This window comes from Coturnix japonica, chromosome 26 (genome assembly GCF_054131305.1).
Source record: "Coturnix japonica strain WE chromosome 26, WE-NBRP24, whole genome shotgun sequence".
In the NCBI taxonomy this organism is placed as follows: Eukaryota; Metazoa; Chordata; class Aves; order Galliformes; family Phasianidae; genus Coturnix; species Coturnix japonica.
Genome location: NC_140688.1, coordinates 2,207,185 through 2,230,196, shown reverse-complemented (window position 1 = coordinate 2,230,196; position 23,012 = coordinate 2,207,185). Strand labels below are relative to the sequence as shown.

Below are 23,012 nucleotides of genomic sequence, written 5' to 3'. Positions count from 1 at the left end.
TGGGGGCCGGGGCTAGGCCACAGGACAAGCAGGCCAACTTGGCCAAGTTCCCCAGGGCACAGCACATGCTGGATGAGGCAGAGGAACGTGCTGACACGGCTGAGTCCCAGGGTAACAAGCTGCAGGCATGGAGCCGTGACATCAGCATCAAGGTGGGTTCCTACCCCACATCCCTGCCCTCCATCTTCTCACCTCCCTCCATCTCCTTTCCCAATAGAAAGGACTCAGTGAGGAACGAAAGCTGCAGATGCTCTGCCTTCCAGCCCCAACCTCTGATCTCACAACCCCTTTGGATCTCTCAACTCTCCTGCTTTCAGCCAATAAGAATTGTTGAGCGGCAGCAGCTGCATTTGTGGGACAGGGCTTAGTGTGGGTAGTGCTGTGGGGTTGGTGTGGGAGCCACGGGAGATGGAGGGTGGCCAAGAGTGTGAGTTGGCCACTCAGGCCATCCCACAGTGCCGTGAACCTTGATCCATGGTGACTGAACATCATTGTAACTGGCTGTGGGGCACAGTTGGTTGCTACAGGACAGTATGTTCCCCTATGCACTAATATGGGTCCCTGCAGGTACATGTGTGAGTGTGTCAGTATAGCTTCTTGGAGTCGGGTTGCTTGGGAATGCAGCCCAAAGCGGGTGGTAAACTCCATCTAAGGCTAAATACCGGCATGAGACCGATAGCCAACAAGTACCGTAAGGGAAATTTGAAAAGAACTTTGAAGAGAGAGTTCAAGGGGGCATGAAACCGTTAATAGGGCGACCTCAGGTCCCATATGGGTCTGTATTTGTTCCCCTTGGCTCCCCGTGGGTCTCTATTGCTCCCTGTCGTTCTTATGTGGCTCTATGACTCTCTATGATGTTCTTTTGGTTCTCTATGGTTCCTGTGGGTTACTGCCCCTGACAGACGGTGGGAGGGGCCGGGTGATAAGAAGGGCAGAAACAGCCCCATTTCTGTCCCTGGCCATGTTGTGTAGAGCCCCATGGGGAACATTGGAGGCCATAGCTTGTAGGCAAAGCAGAAGCTTATGGTGCATAGCTTACGGGGCTAAGCTGTGGGGGTTATGGTACAGAGCATCAAGGGCAGTGGTGGTTCTATTGGACATAGCCAAAAAAAGGAGGCTGAGAGGCCTTAACAGCCCTGTAGAGCCTAAAGTCCTTGAAGCTTAAGGGTAGGCCTGGAGCCGAGGTACTAAAGGGCTGGACTGGAAGCACTGAAGTTTTGAGAGCCTGATGCACAGAGGGAGGCCAAAAAAGAGGCCACATGTCCATGAGCATTTATGGCACAAAGGAAGGCTTAGAGCTGTAATGGAGAACACACCTGGAGGCACAGATGCCTGCAAGCTGTCCTAGAGGCATAGGGGGAAGCCTAAAGGCTTAGAGGTTGCCCAGGAGGCTTAGAGGCCTTAAGGTAAAACAGCCTGGAGGGAGGCCGAGAGCCTGGCCAAGAGGCCTTGCAGCTTAGTAGTCTTGAGGCCAAAGGGAGGCATGGAGGCCAAGCAAGAGAAAGCCTAGAAGAGCAGAGGCCAAGATGAGCTGGGGGTTGTACTTGTACCTCGAGGTCTGGACACCTACAGCTCAAGAAGCCTGAAGACCTTGAAGCTGGACTAGAGGTCTTGAGACAGAGAGGCCAAGAGAGCCACAGGGTGGCCCAGGGGCACTCAGGCACCAAAGAAGGTGCAGAGGTGTACAGACTTAGACACCTATGGGAGGGCTTAGAGACATGGAGGTCCAGAGGAAGGCTGAGATGGCTAGAGGACTAGAGGCCTCTCTCCTGGCCTGCAGGCCAGGTCTAGTGCTCTCTCTCATTGGCATCCGTGGTCTCTCATCCTCTTGAAAAGCTTCTTGTTCCATAGGTCTCCTTTAACCCCTTGGTTACTAGGTGTAGGCCCTCAGGGCCACCACACAGGTCTGTAGGAATTAGGCCTCAAGGCCACTGATGGTACACTCCTTTTTGATGGCTGACCAGAGGTGATGGCTGGTGAGAGGACGCTAAGTGCTGGCTTCAGTTTAACTCTTTAATTCCTTTAGTTCCTTTTGAGCAACCTCTATTACCGTTCTGCTGAGAATGTTTTAAGTTGCACCCGTGGCTGGCATCAGGAGCAACTTGATCAAACCACAGCAGAGCTTCAAATAACATGAAGAAACAAAGTGTTGCACGTTCTAGGGGAATATGCAGACATCACACATGTCAGGTTATGCAGAGCTTACTGAATTTTCTAGGAGGTAAATCTATCCCCCATTCTTGCTGTATTCTTCTGTCTTTTCCTCCTTTCCTTGTTAAATGAAATTCTCATCTCTGCTTCACCTTCTGTCCCACCAGGACCTCTCACTGCCTGGACAATTGTTTTCATAACATTTCTGGGCATGTGTCATTTCCATAACCGACTGGTCCTGACTGCGCAGCACTCCCCATTCACACCAGCTACTCCGTCAATTGAAAACAAAACAAGTGAAAAACAAGCAATCTGAACAGCCAGCAGGACCCAGCTAAGCTCTGCTGTGTGATCTACCCCTGGATCTGAGGGGTCACCGTCAGGAAGCGCCCGCTGTGACCAAAGCCAGCCACTGGGAACATCCCTACATCCAGCATGTCAGCATAGATGGACCCGAGGATGGGAGCTGGAGATGCTTCTGCAGAAGGCCACCTGATCCCAGAGGAGCCATTCCAACGTGCTCCGCAGCTCTGTATACTATAACCAGTGGACATAAACAGACACAACTTTAGCATGGGGCCTGGGGGGGGGGCGTTGGGGAACACAACCAGTGCCCTCCAGGCATACAGCAGGGCTGCTGGCTGCTCATGGCAGTGTTCCATACTCAGGACAACTGCTGGTGGCCTGTGCTAATAGGCACAAGGGAACTGGATGCCACGGCTGAGGAGAAGCCTGTTTGGCAGTGTTCAGGCTCAGCACAGAACACACCAAATCCTCTGCCATAGTTTCTCAGTGAGGCCTGCACAACAGACAAAATGCTCTCAAAGGCTGTGGCACAGCACTTTTTCCTGCATCAAATCTAACAGAGTGCTTCTGTTCAAGACACCAAGCATTGCCATCCAGTGCTTCCAACACGATTCCTACTCCCCAGCTGACAGCCACCTCTGACACCATGGCCTGGGATGCTCCCTGCCATGTGTGTGAGACCTCTGTGTGAGAAAAGCTCAACATCCAAATTTTCAGGCAAGGCAAGGATCTTAGTGATAGCAGCAATGTTTATTCATTATTGCAATAACGGGCACGCAACCCCTGCCGGTAAGGGAGAAATTGCATGCTGATGGGTGCAATCCATGCCGTTATATACTCTAAGTCTAATGCGGGTGATGCTCTCCTGGCGTTCACTCATTGGTTTTTTTAATATGCAGTGGTTACCAACCTGTTGTTTTTGATGTGCTGTCATTGTGAAGCAGGTGGGCAATTTTCTTAAGGCATGTTCACTTTGTTCTGTACTGGGTTCTCCCTTTTCCCTGCACACCTGCCTTACGTCAGTGCTCAGTCCTACCCATGTCAAATTGCCCCGCTAGTGGAAGAAAAACAGTCAACCCCTGTTAGTGCTCACTGCTCTAGTGGAAGAAAAATGACTCACCTCACAGCTTCACTGTTTCATGAGAGGGTTCAGTAAAGGCCTGCACTGCATACAGAAAATGTTGGTCCCACAACAAAGGCCTGCTCTACATACCAGAAGCACTTGCTTCACTGCAAAAACACAATCTATCTCCCTCATGCAGATGTCTATTACCCAGAAGAAGGCCAGATCCTTCTGTCTGTTACCTGCTCCTCTTATCAGTGGTTAGCAACAGGACTCAGGGGAGGATCAGGATCAACTGTCAGGAGGACAACTGGTCCCACATCTCGGAGCTGACTCAGCTCTCCAGCTTGGCAAAGGGCAGAGCCACAGGGCTGCCATGAGCTGCAGGACTGCTCTGCTGCTGTCCTTTGGGTTGTGAAGCTAGTGGCTGGCAAAGTCCAATTTTGCTCACTTTGCCATGGAACATCAGGGAAAAAGAGAGACAGGCTCTGGGCTCAGGATGGCTTGAGGCACTGGTCCAGGAAAAGGGCAGAGCTCAAGAGCGTTGCTCAGCATCCTCACAAGACCACTACTCACCATCAGGATGCTGTGAAATCCAGTGCACAAGGCAGTGGCGCGACTGTGTGGTCACAGCGATTCCCCCAAAGGCTGGGCAGAATCTGGAGCTGGCACGTGGGCAGTCTAGGAAGGGTGGGAAGGAGATGGATGGCATCCCTCAAGGAACAAACAGCCAGAGGCGGAAATGTTTACTCCCCTGCTCTGTTCTCCAGGCTTACCATAGCAATCACATTTCCTCTGCTCTGGTTGGATGGCTAAGCTATCAATTGGATCTTCTAATGAGCCAGCAGGATGAGGAATGGAGCAGAGATTTTGGAAATGTGCTTGCTGTCAGGGTACTGAGTTTTGGCCTGCCCCAGCACCGTGCATCTCCATGACAAACACAACATGGGAGGTGGCAAAGGTGGACGGGGCCAGGGGGTGAGCTGGCAGAGGAGGAGGAAGGTTGGATGCCCGGCAGTTTGAGGGGGACCCACTGTATAATCAGCAAGTACATAAATGACAAGTATACAGAGAAGCAAGGCTGGTCTTTAGAGAGCATATAGCAGGAAAGATGATTGCAGTGGAAAAGGATAATCAGAAATAAATGGAAAATGGTCACCAGTGTTGTAGGCTCACAAGAAAACTCCAAGAGGAGCGATCTCTAAAAAGAGATCCTGCCCCTGTGGCAGTCAGCCCTTCAGTGGGTCTAGGAGAGATGAAGCCTTCACCTGTGCTCCTTTGGCTGACTCATTGCTCACCTCAGGTGATCGATCAGAGGTACAGGCCATGATTCAACACCTCCCATATACTCCACCCCTTTATGGCCTGAACCAGTGATTGCGTTAACTAAAGGGTGAGTCTTCCCTAATACAGAGATCTGACTCATCTCAATGCTTGTATAATTTCCTGTCACAATACATGCTGACACAATTTAAAATGAGTGATGCTCAATTAAAGTTCATGTTCTTTTATGGGCCAGTGCCAGATGGTGCTACTGGAGGCATGTGGTTGTGAGGTGCAGGTCCATCCTACGCTCCATCAGTCCCATGCAGACCATCACCAGATGCTGCACATGATCTGACAGCAGCACTGGAATGCTTTGATGGCATTTCATTCCTTCCGGTGATCCTAGAGGCCCAAAGACTCACCGGGAGTAATACGGATGTTTCAGGGGTAGCAGGAGGGGAGTGTCTGCCCTCCAGGGCAAGATACAGGTCGTATTTCTATCCTGGGTCAACGCTTCAGCTTGTACTGGGGCATGACCCAGCCGCCTGTACCACACCTTCTGGCCAGATGTCTGCAGCTGCGTAACTGTCATGGTTGTGTAATGTTTGCTATTGGTTTCCCACCTCACAACATCCTGTGGAGCGCAGAGAAGAACTACACAGCCCAGAGGACCTCAATTTCAATTACATTGTATTATATTGTGTTATCTTGCATTCCAACATTGTAGTTAGTAAAGTAAGTCTTTCTCCTTAGATCGTTGCTGCTGCTGCTCTGTTTGTTTCCTTGAGCCCAGCTCCATCCACCTACCATTTTCCTTTTTCCCCTCCCACATTTTGGAGACCATGGGGGGCACAGGCCTACGGCACCCCTGTCACAGACATGGATTGATCTAGATCTAGTGTTAGAACAAGAGGGAATGGTTTTAAACTGAGATGGGAAGGCTTAAATTAAATACTAGGAGGAAGTCTTTCACTCTGAAGGTGGTGACGCACTGGAACAGGTTGCCCAAGGAGGCTGTGGATGCCCCATCCCTGCAGGCATTCAAGGCCAGGCTGGACGTGGCTCTGGGCAGCCTGGGCTGCTGGTTGGCGACTCTGCACATAGCAGGGGGTTGGAAGTGGATGAGCATTACGTTCCTTTTCAACCCAGGCCATTCTATGAGTCTGTGACTTTCACAGCCCCTGCCAGCAGCACACGGCCTGTCCGTGCCCAGGATGAGAGCAGCTGTGCAATGGCACAGCCATATTTACTAGGGCATCCAAAGGAGCTCGGAGCTGTTTCTGGGAATTCCAGCCTTGGGCTGGGGGCAAACCCACGGGGTCTGTCCCTCCTGGGCACACCCTGTGAGCTCATAGAAGGCGTCACTTGGCCCTCACAGCTGTCAGCCATTATGACATCAGAACCTGCCGTCCCACTGAGCCACACTGCAGAGCTGTGCAGCACTGCAGTCCCGCGAGGAGTGCAGAGCAGGCGAGTGGAGAGGTGCTTGTGTTCCTGGGAGGAGAGCAAGCCGTTCTCTGTGTCTGTGCGAGGAGTGAAGGAGCCAAAATGCCAGCCCAGCTGGGCAGGTGGGTGCAGCAGGCCCAGAATGTGGGGAGGGGAAGCCAGAATCACTGCGTGCTGCCGGGCTTTCTCCAGCCAGGCAGCCCAAACTCCCTTTCCGTGGGCACAGCCCTGTTCCTGCTCTCGGGAGGGCCAGAACGGGGCCAGGCCGCTGCCCACCTTAGCACAGCAGAGCCCCTCACTCTCATGCGTCCCATGGGTGCTGTGGCACTGGCCAGCTCTTGCTAAAGGGCCCCCTGGGACTCACAACTCTGCTGGGCAGAGGAACCCGGTGGCAGCTGTCTGCTAAAAGGATCCCAGGAGACCGTGTCCCCACGCTGGGCTGTGATAACCACCATCTGATCTCTCCCTTAGGCAACGTGTCGCTCAAGAGAGGGGAAGGGGGACTCACGTCCTGCTTCTAGCGGTCCTTTCTGGTGAGTGTTCCCCACCCAAAGCCATCCCAGCACAGCCAAGGAGCGGGACTGTCCCACACGGCATGTCCCCACTGGGTTGGGAGGAGGGAAATGGGCTGCAGGGCTCCGAGCACTCTGGCAAACTAATGGTCTCTCCTGACTGATGTCTCCCACAGCTGGAGCCTTCCTCTGGATATTGGGAGCCTGGGGAAATGTCCTGCAGGTCAGTGCCACAGCGTGCGGCAGAAGACAAAGCTCTGCCCTTCAGCTTCCGTGGGGACAGGGGGAGTTTGGCCACGGGCCCATTGCTGCTGAGACTCTGTGGGCTCCTGAGCCAGGCTGGGGGCTGCCTTGGCAGCAGGACGGGCTTTGGTGTGGCAGCATCTTCCCAGTGCCCAGCACGGAGCTCAGGCTGAAGGCAACAGCACATGGGAAGAAGGGGCCTTTGGCTCGTCCGTGACACTGTAGAGTCTGGAGGGATGGGAAAGCAAGCGGAGAAGCAGCAGATGCTCTGCAGCACGTGGAGGGCTGAAGGGCCCAACTTTGGGCAGCGGTCCTCTGCAAAGTGCTGGGAAGTAGCAGGAAATTCTGCCAGCGGCTCCCTGGGAAGCTCCTTTGGAAGCTCTGGCCGTGCTCCTGGTGCTTCCTCCCATCAAATGCTTTTCTCTTCCAGGTGGTGTCAGCAGGACCTGTGCATGAGCTCCTGTCTCTGGGGTAAGAACACTTCCTTGCCATGCACCTGGCTCTGTAGCATGGCCTCGGCTGGCTGTGTGCTCTATGCACGCCTTCACTTTGTGCCCAGGGCTCCAGCCTTTCCCATCTATATGGTGAAGGCAGCCCTTGGCAAAGCAAAGGAACAAAAGGGGCCGGGGGATAAGGAAGGGCACAACCCCCCAGAATCCTTCACCTCGTGGCACTGGAACTCTGACCTGCGGGGTGGACATTGCTGAACAAGACTTGCTTTGCTTTGCCTTCAGGAACTCACTGGTCTGGCCAGAACCAAACCTGAAAAGTACTCAGCTGTCAGTCAAGAAGGAGCTCATTGTAGAATCATTGTTTGATGTCCTGGAGGAGAATGGGATCCACGGTCTGAAGAGAGAGGTAATGATAATGCTCCCTCCTGTTTCCTTCCAGCCCTTTACAGGGACAGCTCTGTGCTCTGGCCGCCTGCCCCACACCTGGCTCTCAGGCTCAGCCTCCCCTGTGTCTTGGAGCTACTTTGCTCCCCACACTGAGAACTGCTGCTGGTGCTGTCTGCATGGTAAAGCTGGGATCAGGGTGCTCTGTGCAGAGCCATGAATTCCCCCTGGCTGGTCCTGATGAACCCATGGAGGTGGATCCGCCCGCAGCATAGCTGGCCTGGCACCATACCACCGTGCCAGGCCCTGCAGCAGTAACATCTCAGCTCCACCATTGCTGGTCCAGGCGCTGGGCTTCTTACCATCCGTGTGGCCCCCGCCCCCGGCATTAGTGCTCTGTGCAGAGCCATGAGTTCCCCCTGGATGGGCCACATCCATCTCCTGTCTTTGTGCTCACTGCTGTCTCTCCACTCCCTGTTTGTTGCCAGGAAATTCTGCTGTTGACACGGCATGCAATTGAGAAAGTCATGGAAAACAGCTACTGGATGCCCAACTGGGCTCTGAAATCCCTGGGTATGTAGACAGCTTCACTACCCTCAGCTTTGCGCCTGGCACTCCCCAAAACCTGCCCAGCTCTGCTTCCTGTCACACTTATCTCATAGAGCTTTAGGATGGCTGAGGTCTGAAGGGACCTTAAGACCATCCCAGTCCAACTCCCTGCCACTGACAGGACTGCCACCCTTTGCATCAAGGTGCTCAGGGCCCCATCCAACCTGGTCTCCAACGCCTCCGGGAATGGGGCATCCATGGCTCCTCTGGGCAGCACAATGCAGGGCCTCACCGCCCACTGGGGGTCAAGAATTTCCTCCTCACATCCCGTCTAAAGCCCCCATCTCTGAGAATTTAAAAACCCTTCAACTCTGCTCCCAGGGCTGACCGTCTCGTTTCCCCAGGTGCTCAATCAGCGCATCAGACTCAGCAGTTCCCATACACAGCGGGAGGGATTCTGCACCCCAGAGCCCCGCCAAGAGCTTTGGGGAATGAGCATTCACTCCTTCAGCTTGTCTCTGGGCTGTCCCAGTGCACGTCTGTCCATCTTTATTTCAGGTGCCACTGTTGATGTGGAGAGGACAACCAAGAGTTACGGTGGGAAAGGCCGGCTTTCTCCCCTCTTTTCCTCTGCGAAGTCCCCTGAGACCCTCTTGCAGGTATGGCAGGAGAAGTGCTGACTGTGGGCTTCCCCCCTTGCTTTCGCCCCCCTCCCCCCGCAGACACCCCACAGAGCCCCATAAGGGCTCCCCCTCCATCCCCCAGTCCTTCCTTCCCCTGATCCGTCCCCCTCCATCCTTTCCCCCTCCCAATCCTTCACCCCATCCTTCTGCCCCCATCCTTCCCCCCCATACTTCCCCATCCTTCCCCCCCATCCTCCCCATTCCTCCCTCCATCCTCCCCGATCCTTCCCCCAGTCTTTCCTACCCCCAACCCTTCCCCTCATTCTCCCTCCCCCCATCCTCACCCCATTCTGGCTGCACATCCATTTCCTTTGGCCCAGCTGCTCTGCTCAGCCCACACTCTTCCCCACATCACTGACACCAGCGTTGGGAGGGTGCTGGGCTGACAGATGCTGGGGAGGGCTGCCCCGCCGACTCTGGGCAAGCAAAGAAAGGCGGTTGACTCCAGAGCTGTTGTCCAAACCTTTGCATATTCCCCTCCTGTCCCTTGAGTAGCGTTCCATTATGGGGAGCACGGCAGCCCACACAGAAGACAAATTCTGTGCTCCTTGCCCAGCATCCAGCTCTGGCGACTCTTTGCCTCACCACTGATGGACGCATCTCTCTCATTTCAGCCCGATGTTTCTGTTGGCAATTGCTGGGCTTTCCGAGGTTCACAGGGCCACGCCGTCATCCAGCTGCCGGAGAACATCTGGCCCACGGCTTTCACTGTTTGGCATGTCTCCAAGGCGGTGTCTCCCTCTGGGGATGTCAGCAGTGCCCCCAGAGACTTTGCCATCTTGGTAAGTCTCCGCCAGCTGCTGCTTCTGGAGGCCCCCGAGGAAAAAGCTTTGCCATAGAGCCCCATAAGAGCCCATTGAACCCCTATAGAGCCCCAGAGACAACCAACAGAACACCATAACCACAACATAAGACCCCATAGACCACCACAGACACCCTGAAGAGCCCTATAGAGCCCCCACAGACACCCCAGAGAGCCCCATAATGCTCCATAAGACCCCATAGAGCTGCACAAGAAGCTCATAGAGATCCAAAGAGCCTCATGGTGCCCGACAGACACCCAACAGGGCCCCATAAGGGCCCTACAGACACCCAACAGAGCCCCATAACTGCCGCATAGAGCCCTGTAAGACCCCATAGAGACACACAAGAGCTCATAGAGCACCATAGAGCCACATGGTAGACACCCAACAGAGCCACATACGACCCCATACAGTTGGGAGTTCCCAAATTTCAGTGGTGGGCTGCTGCAGAGCACGGCATCCTGCCTGAGGGCACCGAATCCCTCGGCTGGTTCCATGTCTCCAAAGGCCTCTGCTGCTCTTTGTGGCCGAGCAGCTGGGAGCAATTGCTCCACGTGCCCTGACTCAGGTTCGCCCTCCGTTGTGCTCCAATCCTACCAGAGCACAGGGAGGGTTGGAAGGGCTCCCACCTTTGGCCTCAGTGTGTTCTTTATGGCACGGCCTGCCTAAGTGTGACCGCCATCATCTCTTGTCTTTGAGGGAGTGGATGAGGACGAAATGGAAACTCTCCTGGGATCATTTGTTTACGATGTGGACGGAGAGATCGCCCAGACCTTCCATGTTCAGGTATGGCAAGTGCAATGGGGGAGGCTGGGCTGCCTGCAAGTCATGGGAAGAAAGAGCTTTCCTGCCCACCCTCTGCTCTCCAACATGGCCGACTCCCGCGGGGTCCCTTTTGCAAGCCTTTGGAAGCACTTGTTGTGCCGGGGCTCTTCCCATGCCCATAACAAAGCCTCTCTCCTCTGCTACTGCTTCACTTGTATACTGAGACCTTGAAATAACTACAAACTGCTTCACTTATATACTGAGATCTTGAAATAACTAAAAACTGCTTCACTTGTATACTGAGACCTTGAAATAACTACAAACTACTTCACTTATATAATGAGACCTTGAAATAACTACAAACTACTTCACTTATATACTGAAACCTTGAAAGAAAAGATTCTTCTCTTGTTCTAAAGGCACAAACAACATTTGATTCCCACACTGATAAGATGGGTGATAACAAGAGAGGGGTCTGCATGCTAAACAACTATTGAATATGGATCAGAATTCCAGGAAATCATTGACTGTGGGGCGAACAGTGGTAGCTGTGGGGCACTATGAGATCTATGGGATGCTTTGGGATCTATGGGGCGAACAGTGGGAGCTATGGGGCACTATGTGGCACTGGTCCCCCTCCGGCCCATAACGAAGCCTCTCCTCTTTGCATTGGCAGGAGAAGCCCCTTCAGTCCTACCGAAGGATCAAACTGGAGGTGCGAAGCAACTGGGGGAACACAGATTACACCTGCGTGTACCGTTTGGAAATCCACGGCAACCCCTAAAAACCTCTAAAAACACCTAAAAACCCTAATAAACCCTAAAAACCCCTAAAAAAACCTAAAAACCATAAAAAACCCTAATAAACCCTAAAAACCCCTAAACTCTGATGTCTACCAGAGGGTTTTAATTAGGGATTGATCATTCAATGAAGAGATGTCGATAACTTTCTGCCCGCCTCAAGGCTGGTTGGGGGGAGGGAGGAGCTGCGGGGATGAGTTGGGTGGGTGTTTGGGGGGAGACCGGGGTAGGGGCCGGGGCTAAGCCACAGGACAAGCAGGCCAACTTGTTGCCAGGAAATTTCCTGCCATCCAGCACATGCTGGATGAGGCAGAGGAACGTGCTGACACGGCTGAGTCCCAGGTAACAAGCTGCAGGCACGGAGCCGTGACATCAGCATCAAAATAATAATAAAATAAATAATAAATAAATAAATTAATAAATAATAATAAATAAATAATAAATAAAATAAATAAATAAAAAGAGAAATAAAAAATAAATAAATTTAAATTAAATAAATAAATAAATAAATAAATAAAAATAAATAAATAAAAATAAATAAATAAATTTAAATAAATAAATAATAATAAATAAATAAATAAATAAAAAGAGATCCATTTGCATCTTGCACATGGCCTGATGCCCCTTTGACCTTCACAATTCTTACCAGACCTTCCATGCCGGAGAGTATGAGATCCAGCAGAGCACCTCTCCTCTTTGGTTCCTCCATGGCTTGGTCAAGAAGCGGCCATCTGTGCTCTCCAGGGATCTGCTGGATGCCACATGCCCTGCTGTGCTGTCCCTGCAGCACATACTGGAGTGCAAAAGGCCGCCAAAGGGGACAAGAGCCTGACAACATCAGGCTCCCATCTGTCTGCAGAGGGCACCTTCCACTTGCTCTCCCTGATCAGGAAGCTGAGAACAGTCACTGTTGGTCTCCTCTGTTGGCCATTTCCATTAGCTCTGACATGGCTGCTCTTCCATCCCCCGGCAGAGCTCAGTGCACTCTCACAGAGGGCAGCCGCCCTTCCTTGTCTCCTCGCCCATCCATCCTAAAGACTCTGTATCCTCCTTGTGCTACAGTGCAGTTGTGGAAGCCATTCAGCTGTGCCCCTGTGGTCCAAACAGGAGCTCAGGCCTGCAGCTCTACCAAGATTTCGAGCTTCTTGTGTGTTGCTGTTTGCATTAGTGCAAAACCACACGTGTCAACATCCTCATTGGAAAGCATCCCTGGACACAGCTGGACTGGAGAGCTCATCTATGGTATCAGTGTGCAGAAGGTGGCACACAGGCATCAGAGCCATCGTGGGTCTTGGAGCTGACGTAGCAGCACGGACACACCATAGGCATGGCTTTCCTGAAGGCCCTGTGCCGCACTTGCAGCTGCATGTGAATTCACCAGACAGCCGGTGCTATCCCCTCTCTGGCCCTCAGCTGATGCCCAGGAAGAAGGTGTCTGTCAAAGGGACTTCCCACACGGTTTACAAGCACTGGCACACATCAGGAGCAGCCCAGGCACCTTGGGCATCACCCAGTGTCTGTGTGTGAGCAACCACCTCCCTGCTGAAGGACCGAGGACTCAGAGCAGGAGCTCACATGCAGGCAACCCCTTGTGCACATCAGAACCCTGTTACTCCACGCTCATCTCTATCTCCCCCGGTTCCTCATGGGCCGAATACTTCAGGCTCACAATCTTTCCCACGCTCCACTAAACACACTGGGTCCCCTTCCCTTCCCTTCTTTTCCCTTCCCTTCTTTTCCCTTCCCTTCCCTTCAACTCCCTTTTCCACAGCACATTGCAAAGGAAGCCCTCCAAGGCCAAAATCGAGCCGGCCAGGTGCCCTGCCAGGCCAAAAGGCAGTGGGCCAGTCCAGGGCCTTAGAAAGGCAGAACAAGGGAGAGGTTAGGGTTAGTGTAGGGTTAGTGCAGGGTTAGGGTTAGGGGGGATGTTCAATGTGTACCGCAAAGGAATCTGATGCTAGGGCAGTACAGTCGGTAACTCTGTGTATATATTTGTATGCAGACCCATGCGCATATTATGTTTTGATTATAGTTTATTTCTATGTAGATGTTTATATTAAGTATAACGTCGTGATGTAGAAGAGCAAGAGCAAATGTTAAATATTAAAAGGTTCATACTGCAGAAAAACAGATATCCCTGTTGGCCTAGTGCTTAGGATTCTCAGCTCTCACTGCTGCAGCAGTTGATGTTGCTGCAGCCCCTTCCCTGTGACTGCGGCGCTGTGAGGAAAAGGGGGGGATGGGAGTTAAAGGGGGAGGGGGACTGCTCACATTCCCTGTGAGCTCCCCCCCAACCCCATCCCATAACCCCTGTAAACCACCCCAACGCCATCCCATAACCCATCCCAACCCCAAACCCATCCCAACACCTCTATAACCCCCCCATCCCATCCCATCCCACCCCACCCCATCCCATTCTCTGTGACCCCCCCACTCCATCCCGTAACCCAGCCCAACTGCCATCCCATTCCCTTTGTAACTCCCCATAACCCCATCCCACAGCCCCCAACCCCCCCACCTCGATCACATCCCATATCGCCCCCATCCCCAGGTCCCCCCTCACCCCATCCCATACATCCCCCCCATAACCATTGCCCCCACCCTCCCATCCAGATCCCCATCTAGACCCACAACCCCAACCTAATCCCCACCCCCTGGACCCCTCCCCACTCCATCCCTCACCGCCCCCCCCAAAAATCCCTATTCCATGGCCCTGCAACCCCTCCTCATATCTTCACCCCCCCGTCCCATGACCCCATTCCCCTTTCACCCGCCATGACCCTATCCCATATCACCCCCACCCCCACCCCTTGACCCCCAAAGACCCCATTCCAACCCCCACATGCCCAACCCCTGAGCACCCCACAGCCCCATTCCTCACCCCCCATCCCTACCCCTTACCCCGTCCCAGCCCCACATACCCCCTCCCTTGACCCCACTCCGTATCCGCCCTCCAAGCCTTTGCTCCCCCCCATCCCATTCACAACCCCCCCCCATCCCCCACCTGACCCCCAATTCCCCCCTCCAACTCACCCTGTTCCAGAGATGCTGCTAATAGTCCTGTAGGAGAATGATCTGGAGGGAGGGTAGGTGGGAAAAGTTTAGAGGTGGGGGAGTCACAGGGACCCCCCCACAGCGCCATGGCCCACTCCCACCCCCGCCTCCCCCCATGAATCCAACCCTCCACACCAGACCCCACAACATTTCTCCATCCTCAACAGTAATACCCCCCCATAGCAATCCCCCACCCCATAACCCCCCCACCTGGCAATGGGGGCAGCAGCTCCCCTGCTTACAACACCCCACTATCCCCTCCAGACCCCCCCTCAGCCCCCCCATCTCTACCACAACCCCCACACTGCTCCCCCCCTCCAGGCCCCTTCCCAACCCCCCATGGCCCCCCCCCACCTGACACTGGGGGCAGCATTTCCCCAACATCCGGTACCTCCCCAGCAGGTATTGCCCCATGGCCCGGCTGATCCGTTCCTGCCGTTCCCTTCTCTCTTCCAATTCTGACTGAAATTTCAGGACTACCGTTTCACCCACTCTGCTATGGAAGGGGAAAAGGAAAAAAAAAAAAGCTCTTTCTTCCCATGCCGTGCAGGCAGCCCAGCCTCCCCCATTGCACTTGCCATACCTGAACATGGAAGGTCTGCGCGATCTCTCCGTCCACGTCATAGATAAACGATCGCAGGAGAGTTTCCACTTCATCCTCATCCACTCCCTCAAAGACAAGAGATGATGGCGGTCACACTTAGGCAGGCCGTGCCATAAAGAACACACTGAGGCCAAAGGTGGGAGCCCTTCCAACCCTCCCTGTGCTCTGGTAGGATTGGAGCACAGCGGAGGGTGAACCTGAGTCAGGGCACGTGGAGCAATTGCTCCCAGCTGCTCGGCCACAAAGAGCAGCAGAGGCCTTTGGAGACATGGAACCAGCCGAGGGATTCGGTGCCCTCAGGCAGGATGCCGTGCTCTGCAGCAGCCCACCACTGAAATTTGGGAGCTCCCAACTGTATGGGGTCGTATGTGGCTCTGTTGAGTGTCTACCGTGTGGCTCTATGGTGCTCTATGAGCTCTTGTGTGGCTCTATGGGGTCTTACAGGGCTCTATGCGGCAGTTATGGGGCTCTGTTGGGTGTCTGTAGGGCCCTTATGGGGCCCTGTTGGGTGTCTGTGAAGCACCATGAGGCTCTTTGGTTCTCTATGAGCTTCTTGTGCAGCTCTATGGGGTTTTACGGAGCATTATGGGGCTCTCTGGGGTGTCTGTGGGGGCTCTATAGGGCTCTTCAGGGTGTCTGTGGGGGTCTATAGGGTCTTATGTTGTGGTTATGGTGTTCTGTTGCTTGTCTCTGGGGCTCTATAGGGGTTCAATGGGCTCTTATGGGGCTCTATGGCAAAGCTTTTTCCTCGGGGGCCTCCAGAAGCAGCAGCAGGCAGAGACTTACCAAGATGGCAAAGTCTCTGGGGGCACTGCTGACATCCCCAGAGGGAGACACCGCCTTGGAGACATGCCACATGGTGAAAGCTGTGGGCCAGATGTTCTCCGGCAGCTGGATGACGGCATGGCCCTGTGAACCTCGGAAAGCCCAGCAGTTGCCAACAGAAATATCAGGCTGAAATGAGAGAGATGCGTCCATCAGTGGTGAGGCAAAGGGTCCCAGTGTTGTCACATCACTGGATGCTGGGGATCCGCTCCACATCGCGCTGCTGGATCCCAAGGGTCCCCTTGGCACAGCACTGTGGGATCCAGATCACAAGGATCCCCCCCATGGCACCACCTCCAGGGCTCCCAATGATGGAGCACCTCAGGATCCCAGGGGGGACCTCCATAGCAGCCCCTCGCTGGATCCCATCCCTCCCCTTCCACACCACCTCCTTGTCCACTCCTTCCTCCTAACCCATGCAGCCCAGGCCCAGCTGCTATGGGTGCTAGGGGGCTCTGAGAAGCCCAACTGCTGTCCACTGCGGAGCCGGCGTTGCTCCACGCCGCCCTCTGGGGGTCCCAGGGGGGTCTTTGTCCCATCCCTGCCTCCTTCCGACACTGCTTGGCTTCCTTAGCCCAGCACCCAGCTCTGCCCCTTCCCTGCGCCTCTTCTTCCTCCTCTGCCTCAGGACCCCCCCCTCGCCCCACTTAACCACCCATTTGGCCACCAGCCTCTTCCCCACGTTCTCCGACCCCCCCGAGCTTCTCCTGCCCCACTTAGAGCTGGCGGCTGGGGGAGGGGATGAAGGGCAGCGGGGCAGCTGTTGGCTCCGGGCTTTTGTGGTGGGGTTGGCAGCTCGGGGGGGTCCTCCCGGTGTTTTCTGCCGGGCTCTGGTGGCCTTATCTAAACACCTGGGGTGCAGCAGGACCCACCCCCGTCGTGTTGGTCGCAGCCGCCACATCTTTGCTGCTGCGCTGCCCCCATTTCGCCCCCCAGATCTTAGAGGCCACAGGGGGGGCAGGGGGCTCTGGGCGCCTCTTTGAGGCAGGGGGTGCTCGGGGCACCGCCCCCCCCGAAACGAGGCTGCCAGGTGAGTCCCTTAACCCCACTCCATGGGTTCATGGAGTATGGGTCCCTTGACCCCACTCCGTATCCACCCTCCAACCCTTTGCCCCCCATCTACAACCCCCCATCCCACTCCCATCCCCCCACCACCTGACCCCCAATTCCCCCCTCCAACTCACCCCTTTCCAGAGATGCTGCTAATAGTCCTGTAGGAAAATCGTCTGGGGGGTGGGGAGGGGTGGGTACAGTTTAGAGGTGGGGGAGTCACAGGGAGCCCCCCACAGTGCCATGGCCCACTCCCACCCCCGCCTCCCCACCATGAACCCAACCCCCCACTTCAGACCCCACAACATTTCTCCATCCCCAACAGTAATACCCCCCCATAGCAATCCCCCACCCCATAACCCCCCCACCTGGCAATGGGGGCAGCAGCTCCCCTGCTTACAACACCCCACTATCCCCTCCAGACCCCCCCTCAGCCCCCCCATCTCTACCACAACCCCCACACTGCCCCCCCCCCCCCGGGCCCCTTCCCGACCCACCATGTCCCCCCCCCCACCTGGCACTGGGGGCAGCATTTCCCCAACATCCGGTACCTCCCCAGCAGATATTGCCCCATGGCCCGGCTGATCCGTTCCTGCCGTTCCCTTCTCTCTTCCAATTCTGACTGAAATTTCAGGACTAGCGTTTCACCCACTCTGCTATGGAAGGGGAAAGGGGAGGGGGAAATGAAAGGGGAAGCGAGGGAGAGCCTTCTAGCCCCACATGCCCCTATAACCCACTCTATAGCCCCATACATCCCCTATAACACTGTATCCCACTAGAATCCTCCTACTGCCCACCCACAGTCCCTTAGAGACACATATCCTCCTATAATCCACCCAGAGCACCCTACACCCCCCCCTTTAGAACCTTACAACTCCCCCACAGCCCTACAGAGCACCCCAGCCCCCTAGAGCTCCATGATCCCCTGGAGCCCCCCACAGCCCAGCATCAGCCCTCTAGCCCCTCCACAGTCATCTATATTCTCCCCACAGCCCCCGCTGTCCCATATAGCCCTAGACCACATCAAAAGTCCCAGACAACTCTCTAGAACCCCATACCCCCTCCTATGGCCACTAGGAAGCTCCCCATAGCCCCACATACACCTACATCTACCCCTACACTCCCCCTAGCACCTTACAGCCCCATATCCTCCTAACAAACCCCGCACAGCCCTATAACCCTCTACAGCCCAAACAGTGCTCCCTAGAGACCCACAGCTCTCCCGATAAGCCCCTCACACCTTTCTACATTCCCACTTCACCTACCTACATCCCCATATCCCCCTACAGCCACCGGCAGACCCCACATTCCCCTCACAGCCACCCATTTCCTCCTATCCCTCGGGATCCCCACACAGCCCACTACAACCCCATCTCCCCCACTGTTCACCCCTACATCCATCCCACTGCCCCCCACAGCCCCACATTACCCTAGGCCCTCCCTACAGCCCCATAGGACCTACAGCCCCCCCACGGCCACACATTACCCCACAGCCCCCTCAACTCCCCCATCCCCCCCACTCCTCCCCCACTGCCCCCTACACCCACAGCCCACCTCAGCTTCCTCTCCCCGGCCCGGCCCGGCCCCGTTCTCCCGCACACCTCCGGCGCCGCCGTCCTCAGCACCGCTCCCGTCGTGCCGCGGTTCCGTCTCGGTGCTGCCCGGACAGCTCCGGCACTCAGCGGCTGCACCGGCGCTGCCGTGCGGGGTGGCCCGGGCTGCGGCAGCGGCTTCAGCCGAACGAAGGGAGAGCCGGGAGGCCCCGAGACACAAGATGGCGGCCGCTCCCGCGCGCGGAGCCTCAGCCAATCGGAGCCGGCGGCGCTGCCGCTGACCAATGAGACGGCGACACGCGTCGGCGGGGTACCCGCTGACCAATGAGAGGCCGGCACGGGCGGGATGAGCAGCTGACCAACGATCCGTTAGCCCCTGCTGCTGCCATCTCCTCAGTGGGAGACCCCGTTCCTTCGTTGCTGGGTGGCAGCGATGTGGATGTGAGGACAGACGGCTCCTCGGGCAGGCTCGAACTCCTCTGTCTCAGCCTTCAGCTGCTCTTCCAGCTGGGCAATGAGCTGCTTCTCCTGCAAGACAAAGCGTGTACCACCAGGGGTGGCTGCGTTGGGTCCCATGGACCCGAGGGATTGGGACCGAGGTCCTCCTGCACAGCCAGAGGCGTGAGGATGCCGAGCTGTGAGGACGAGCCCTCACTGCCCCCTACCTGCTCCAGCTCCTCTTTACGGGCAGCCATTCTTTCAGCCCGTATTTGCTGGGCATTCTGTGGGAAAGCAGAAGAGCATCGACCGTCAGGGCACCGGTGCTCCCATGGGGCTCCGTCCCTTCCTGCCTCCTCCATCGGGGCAAGCAGGGCCTGCAGGGCTGGAGCTGCAGACCCACACGAGGGCACTTCTCCCACCCCACACCACACAGCAGCATCTCCTCACCTTCAACAAAGACTCCCTGGCCGTGGCCGTGCGGTTCTCCATGAGCTGCTCATGAGCCTGTGGGAGGGGAAGGGAGCAGCGTTGTCCCCTGGCCCTCTGCTGCCATGCCATGGGCAGGGTGCCCTTCAGCCGGCAGCTCGGCCCTTGTGTGCCCGTCCATTAGGTGCTCACCTGCTCCAGCTCCTGCAGCAGCTCCACTTGCTGCATGCTGTTAATGTTCCGCTGGCAAACTGGGCCCGCATTGCTGTACCACTCACACAGCTGCTTGCAGGACCCGCACCGCTTGCGGAATGGGGCCGGCTGGTGCCCATTGGCAACGGTGCCGTGTGCTGGCTGTGGATCCCCACACCTTTGCTGGTGCCATCTGGACTCCTGGGAGCCACAGCCTGTTGCGGGGCCGTCCTCCCACCAGCTCATCTTGGTGCGCATCACACACGCGGGTTGCTCCTTGTTGGCAACAGCCACGTGGGAACTCATCCCTTCCAAATGCTTCCAGTCGTTCGCCAGAAGCTCCTCCAGGATGTGGCACCCACCGCCCTGCAGCCGCTCTGATGTGGCTCCTGGGTTCCATGTCACACAGCAGCCTATTCGACGCAATGGAATGCAGGCGGTGATGGCTGCTGCCCATTCTGAGCCCGCCTGCTGCCTGCCCTGCCTGCAGGAGCCCAGCTCTTTTCAGGCTGATGCTCACCCCTTGTGTGCCATGGCCCCCACCAGTGGGGATGGAGGTGGCCTCCTCAGGCAGGCTGGCCTCAGGATGAGATGCTGAGCCCGCTGCCCTTCTCAGCATCTTCCTGCATGGGCCTGAACCTCTTGACCGCTGCCATCTCTAATGATGAGCATCTCGATTGCTACAGCTCTCACTGGTGCTCATTGGGCACCCAGGGCAGGTCGGCCTCAGAGCTCAATGAGGATCAAGGGGCAGGCTTGGCTTTCTTTGACACGGGACTTGTTTTCAGCCAAAATAAGCTTAGAAAACTGCAGGCTCCCACCCCTGAGACCCCACAGTGCAGAGGAGAAACAACCCGCAGTGCTCTGGGCAAGTGCTGTGAGCTGTCAAAGCTCTTTAGTGGGGGCATAGGGCCCATTGGAACCAACCCATTCGTTGTGAGCATTGAACACATTGAGTATTGAAGTTCAGCTTGGATGTGCTCAGGCTCCCATTCCTGTCCTTCCAGTGAAGTGAAACCCTCCAGGCAGCATCTGGTTGGTCCATCCAGTGGCAGAGAGAAAATCCTCCTGTGGCACCTGTTAGGAACTGTTTGTGCTTTGAGTTTTCCTTTCTAGGTGAGGCCGGACACGTCGAACCACCAGGAGAAGCCATGAAGCGTCATAAACAGCACAGCTGGTTATTGGGATCCTGGAAAGAAAGAATGCACCTTTCTGCATTCTGGGATAAATAGTGATATTCGGGTGAAAACTGTCTAAATCTTGACATAAATAGATATTGAATGCTGAAATCATTGCATTTTTGAGACAAAAATCTTATACTGGGGAGAAAGAATCATATTGTGCTAAGAAGAGTGATTTTTTGTAGAAAATTTCTTCTTTTGGAGATGAAAAGCAGTGTTTTTGGAAGAAAATGTCTTTTTGTTGGGATCAAGTATGACACTATAGTGAGATCATCGGCCTTTGTCCTGGAAGGGCTTCCCTGGCCTGCAGGCATTTGAGCTGGCAGTGCCCCCCAGAGCAGACAGCTGGCTTTTAGCCTGGCAGTGCCCATCTAACCGCATTACCAGCTTCAGGCCTGGCAAGGTCCCCCCGGACTACGTGGCCGGCTTTTGGCCTCACAGGCCCAGCAGGTCAGTCAGCCATTTTGTTGCCTGGCAGTGAGCCCCGGGCAGGCTGGATGTTGGCCTAGTAGGACTCCCCAGGCTGGCCAGTCAGCTTTTGGCGTTCCAGTGTTTGCCGGCCGGCGGCAGGCTCTTGGCCTGGCAGGGCTTCCCAGGCCTGCAGGCTTCTGGCCTGGCAGGGATCCCCAAGCCGGCCTTTGGCCTGGCAGGCGCCCCGCAACCATCCGACCAGACGGCTTTCTCCTTCGGGCCTTCCTTGCCATCTGGCTTTTGGCCTGGCCTGGACCCCATGTGCCGGCAGGGGTTCTAGAGGTTATGGGATGGGTTTGGGGTTGGGATGGGTTATGGGATGGTGTTGGGGTGGTTTACACGGGTTATGGGATGGAGTCGGGGGGGGGGGGACGGGACACAAAGGGAATGTGCGCAGTCCCCCTCCCCTTTTAACCCAAGGACCATTGTCTTCTGGCTCCCGTGCCGTGCCCTGTCCTACAGCCCCCTCCTCATGCCATGTGGAACGCCAGTGCCAGAAGTGCCAGCAGTGCGGCCACCATGTTAGAACCCTGGCCATGTCACAGCAGTCACCTTGGTCACTACTGCCCCACGCAACGCACTCACCTCTGAGAGCTCTGGCCATTAACAGCCATGTGGGGAGCTAAGAGAGCGAGGCTGGAGGATTCCCAGGATTTAGGTGGGAAGATGTAGCTGGGGACCGCAGGGTCGAAGAGGAGGAGGAGGGGGCCCGCCAGGACCATCAGGCGGCAGACAGGCAAGAGAGCCCGTTCCCATCATGCCTGCACCAGCCGTGTGAGCCCCTCCGTGGAGCCCATGGAGGTGGATCCACCCCCTGATGAGACCATGGAGGTGGATCCACCTCCTGATGAACCCTTAATAAGCCCTCCGGCCCATAACGGAGCCCATAACAAAGCCTCTCCTCTTTGCATTGGCAGGAGAAGCCCCTTCAATCCTACCAAAGGATCAAACTGGATGTGTGGAGCAACTGGGGGTACGCGGAATACACCTGCGTGTACCGAGTGGAAATCCACGGCAACCCCTAAAAACCTCTAAAAACACCTAAAAACCCCTAAAAAGCCCTAATAAACCCTAAAAACCCCTAAAAAAATCTAAAAACCATTAAAAACCCTAATAAACCCTAAAAACCCCTAAACTCTGATGTCTATTAGAGGGTTTTAATTAGGGATTGATCATTCAATGAAGAGATGTCGATAACTTTCTGCCCGCCTCGAGGCTGGTTGGGGGGAGGGAGGAGCTGCGGGGATGAGTTGGGTGGGTGTTTGGGGGGAGACCGGGGTGGGAGCCGGGGCTAAGCCACAGGACAAGCAGGCCAACTTGGCCTAGTTCCCCAGGGCACAGCACATGCTGGATGAGGCAGAGGAACGTGCTGACACGGCTGAGTCCCAGGTTAACAAGCTGCAGGCACAGAGCCATGACATCAGCATCAAGGTGGGTTCCTACTCCGCATCCCTGCCCTCCATCTTCTCACCTCCCTCCATCTCCTTTCCCAATAGAAAGGACTCAGTGAGGAACGAAAGCTGCAGATGCTCTGCCTTCCAGCCCCAACCTCTGATCTCACAACCCCTTTGGATCTCTCAACTCTCCTGCTTTCAGCCAATAAGAGTTGTTGAGCGGCAGCAGCTGCATTTGTGGGACAGGGCTTAGTGTGGGTAGTGCTGTGGGTTTGGTGTGGGAGCCACGGGAGATGGAGGGTGGCCAAGATTGTGAGTTGGCCACTCAGGCCATCCCACAGTGCCGTGAACTGTGGTACTAAAGGGCTGGACTGGAAGCACTGAGGTTTTGAGGGCCT

At 55.5% G+C, this 23,012-nt stretch overlaps 3 protein-coding genes across 15 annotated transcripts in view; 1 reads left to right on the top strand and 2 right to left on the bottom strand.

Moving 5' to 3' along the window:
• Positions 1-18,649, bottom strand: part of LOC146756580 (uncharacterized) — a 30,066-nt gene extending 11,417 nt beyond the window's left edge. For 3 of the 11 annotated variants that reach the window (XR_014937248.1, XM_085524040.1, XM_085524039.1), the window contains exons 1-4: positions 17,508-17,784; positions 17,091-17,132; positions 15,868-16,035; positions 15,061-15,147 (exon numbers count right to left, since the gene is read on the bottom strand). Coding sequence is in view for 9 of the 11 variants with exons in the window: in XM_085524040.1 (XP_085380166.1) it covers positions 15,061-15,147; positions 15,868-16,035; positions 17,091-17,132; positions 17,508-17,710 (500 nt within the window). In the remaining 2 variants the exon portion in view is untranslated. Of the gene's footprint in view, positions 1-13,438; positions 13,644-14,456; positions 14,499-14,831; positions 14,974-15,060; positions 15,148-15,867; positions 16,036-17,090; positions 17,133-17,470; positions 17,793-18,510 lie in introns of those variants that run through there. The other 8 variants (XM_085524041.1, XM_085524036.1, XM_085524037.1 and 5 more) reach the window with 8 other exon arrangements.
• LOC146756581 (SUN domain-containing protein 2-like) lies at positions 8,312-11,635 on the top strand. Of its 3 annotated transcripts, XM_085524096.1 has the most exons (5): positions 8,312-8,396; positions 8,931-9,031; positions 9,670-9,837; positions 10,558-10,644; positions 11,300-11,635. In XM_085524096.1, exons 1-5 carry the CDS (start codon positions 8,351-8,353, stop codon positions 11,405-11,407), a joined length of 510 nt encoding a protein of 169 aa, XP_085380222.1. In that variant the 5' UTR covers positions 8,312-8,350; the 3' UTR covers positions 11,408-11,635. The 3 variants fall into 3 exon arrangements, with proteins under 3 accessions (XP_085380222.1, XP_085380220.1, XP_085380221.1); XM_085524094.1 differs by having other exon boundaries at positions 8,358-9,031; XM_085524095.1 differs by lacking the exon at positions 11,300-11,635 and adding an exon at positions 11,043-11,162 and having other exon boundaries at positions 8,358-9,031.
• Positions 14,928-20,102, bottom strand: LOC146756579 (uncharacterized). The gene is made up of 6 exons (XM_085524234.1): positions 20,089-20,102; positions 19,569-20,052; positions 19,398-19,454; positions 19,175-19,231; positions 18,558-19,037; positions 14,928-14,970 (listed from the first exon to the last, which is right to left on the bottom strand). Exons 1-5 carry the CDS (start codon positions 20,100-20,102, stop codon positions 18,903-18,905), a joined length of 747 nt encoding a protein of 248 aa, XP_085380360.1. The 3' UTR covers positions 14,928-14,970; positions 18,558-18,902.
• Between the last annotated feature and the right edge of the window lie 2,910 nt (positions 20,103-23,012).

Bases quoted from the DNA above. Each gene is read 5' to 3' on its own strand.
- LOC146756581 (XM_085524094.1), top strand. From the start codon at position 8,864: ATGAGCATTCACTCCTTCAGCTTGTCTCTGGGCTGTCCCAGTGCACGT. The intron at 9,032-9,669 runs GTATGGCAGGAG...CTCTCATTTCAG, and splicing joins CCCCTGAGACCCTCTTGCAG to CCCGATGTTTCTGTTGGCAA. The intron at 10,645-11,299 runs GTATGGCAAGTG...TTGCATTGGCAG, and splicing joins CCCAGACCTTCCATGTTCAG to GAGAAGCCCCTTCAGTCCTA.
- LOC146756579 (XM_085524234.1), bottom strand. The intron at 19,232-19,397 runs GTGAGGAGATGC...GCTTTCCCACAG, and splicing joins CCAGGGAGTCTTTGTTGAAG to AATGCCCAGCAAATACGGGC. The intron at 19,038-19,174 runs GTAGGGGGCAGT...TTTGTCTTGCAG, and splicing joins GTAAAGAGGAGCTGGAGCAG to GAGAAGCAGCTCATTGCCCA.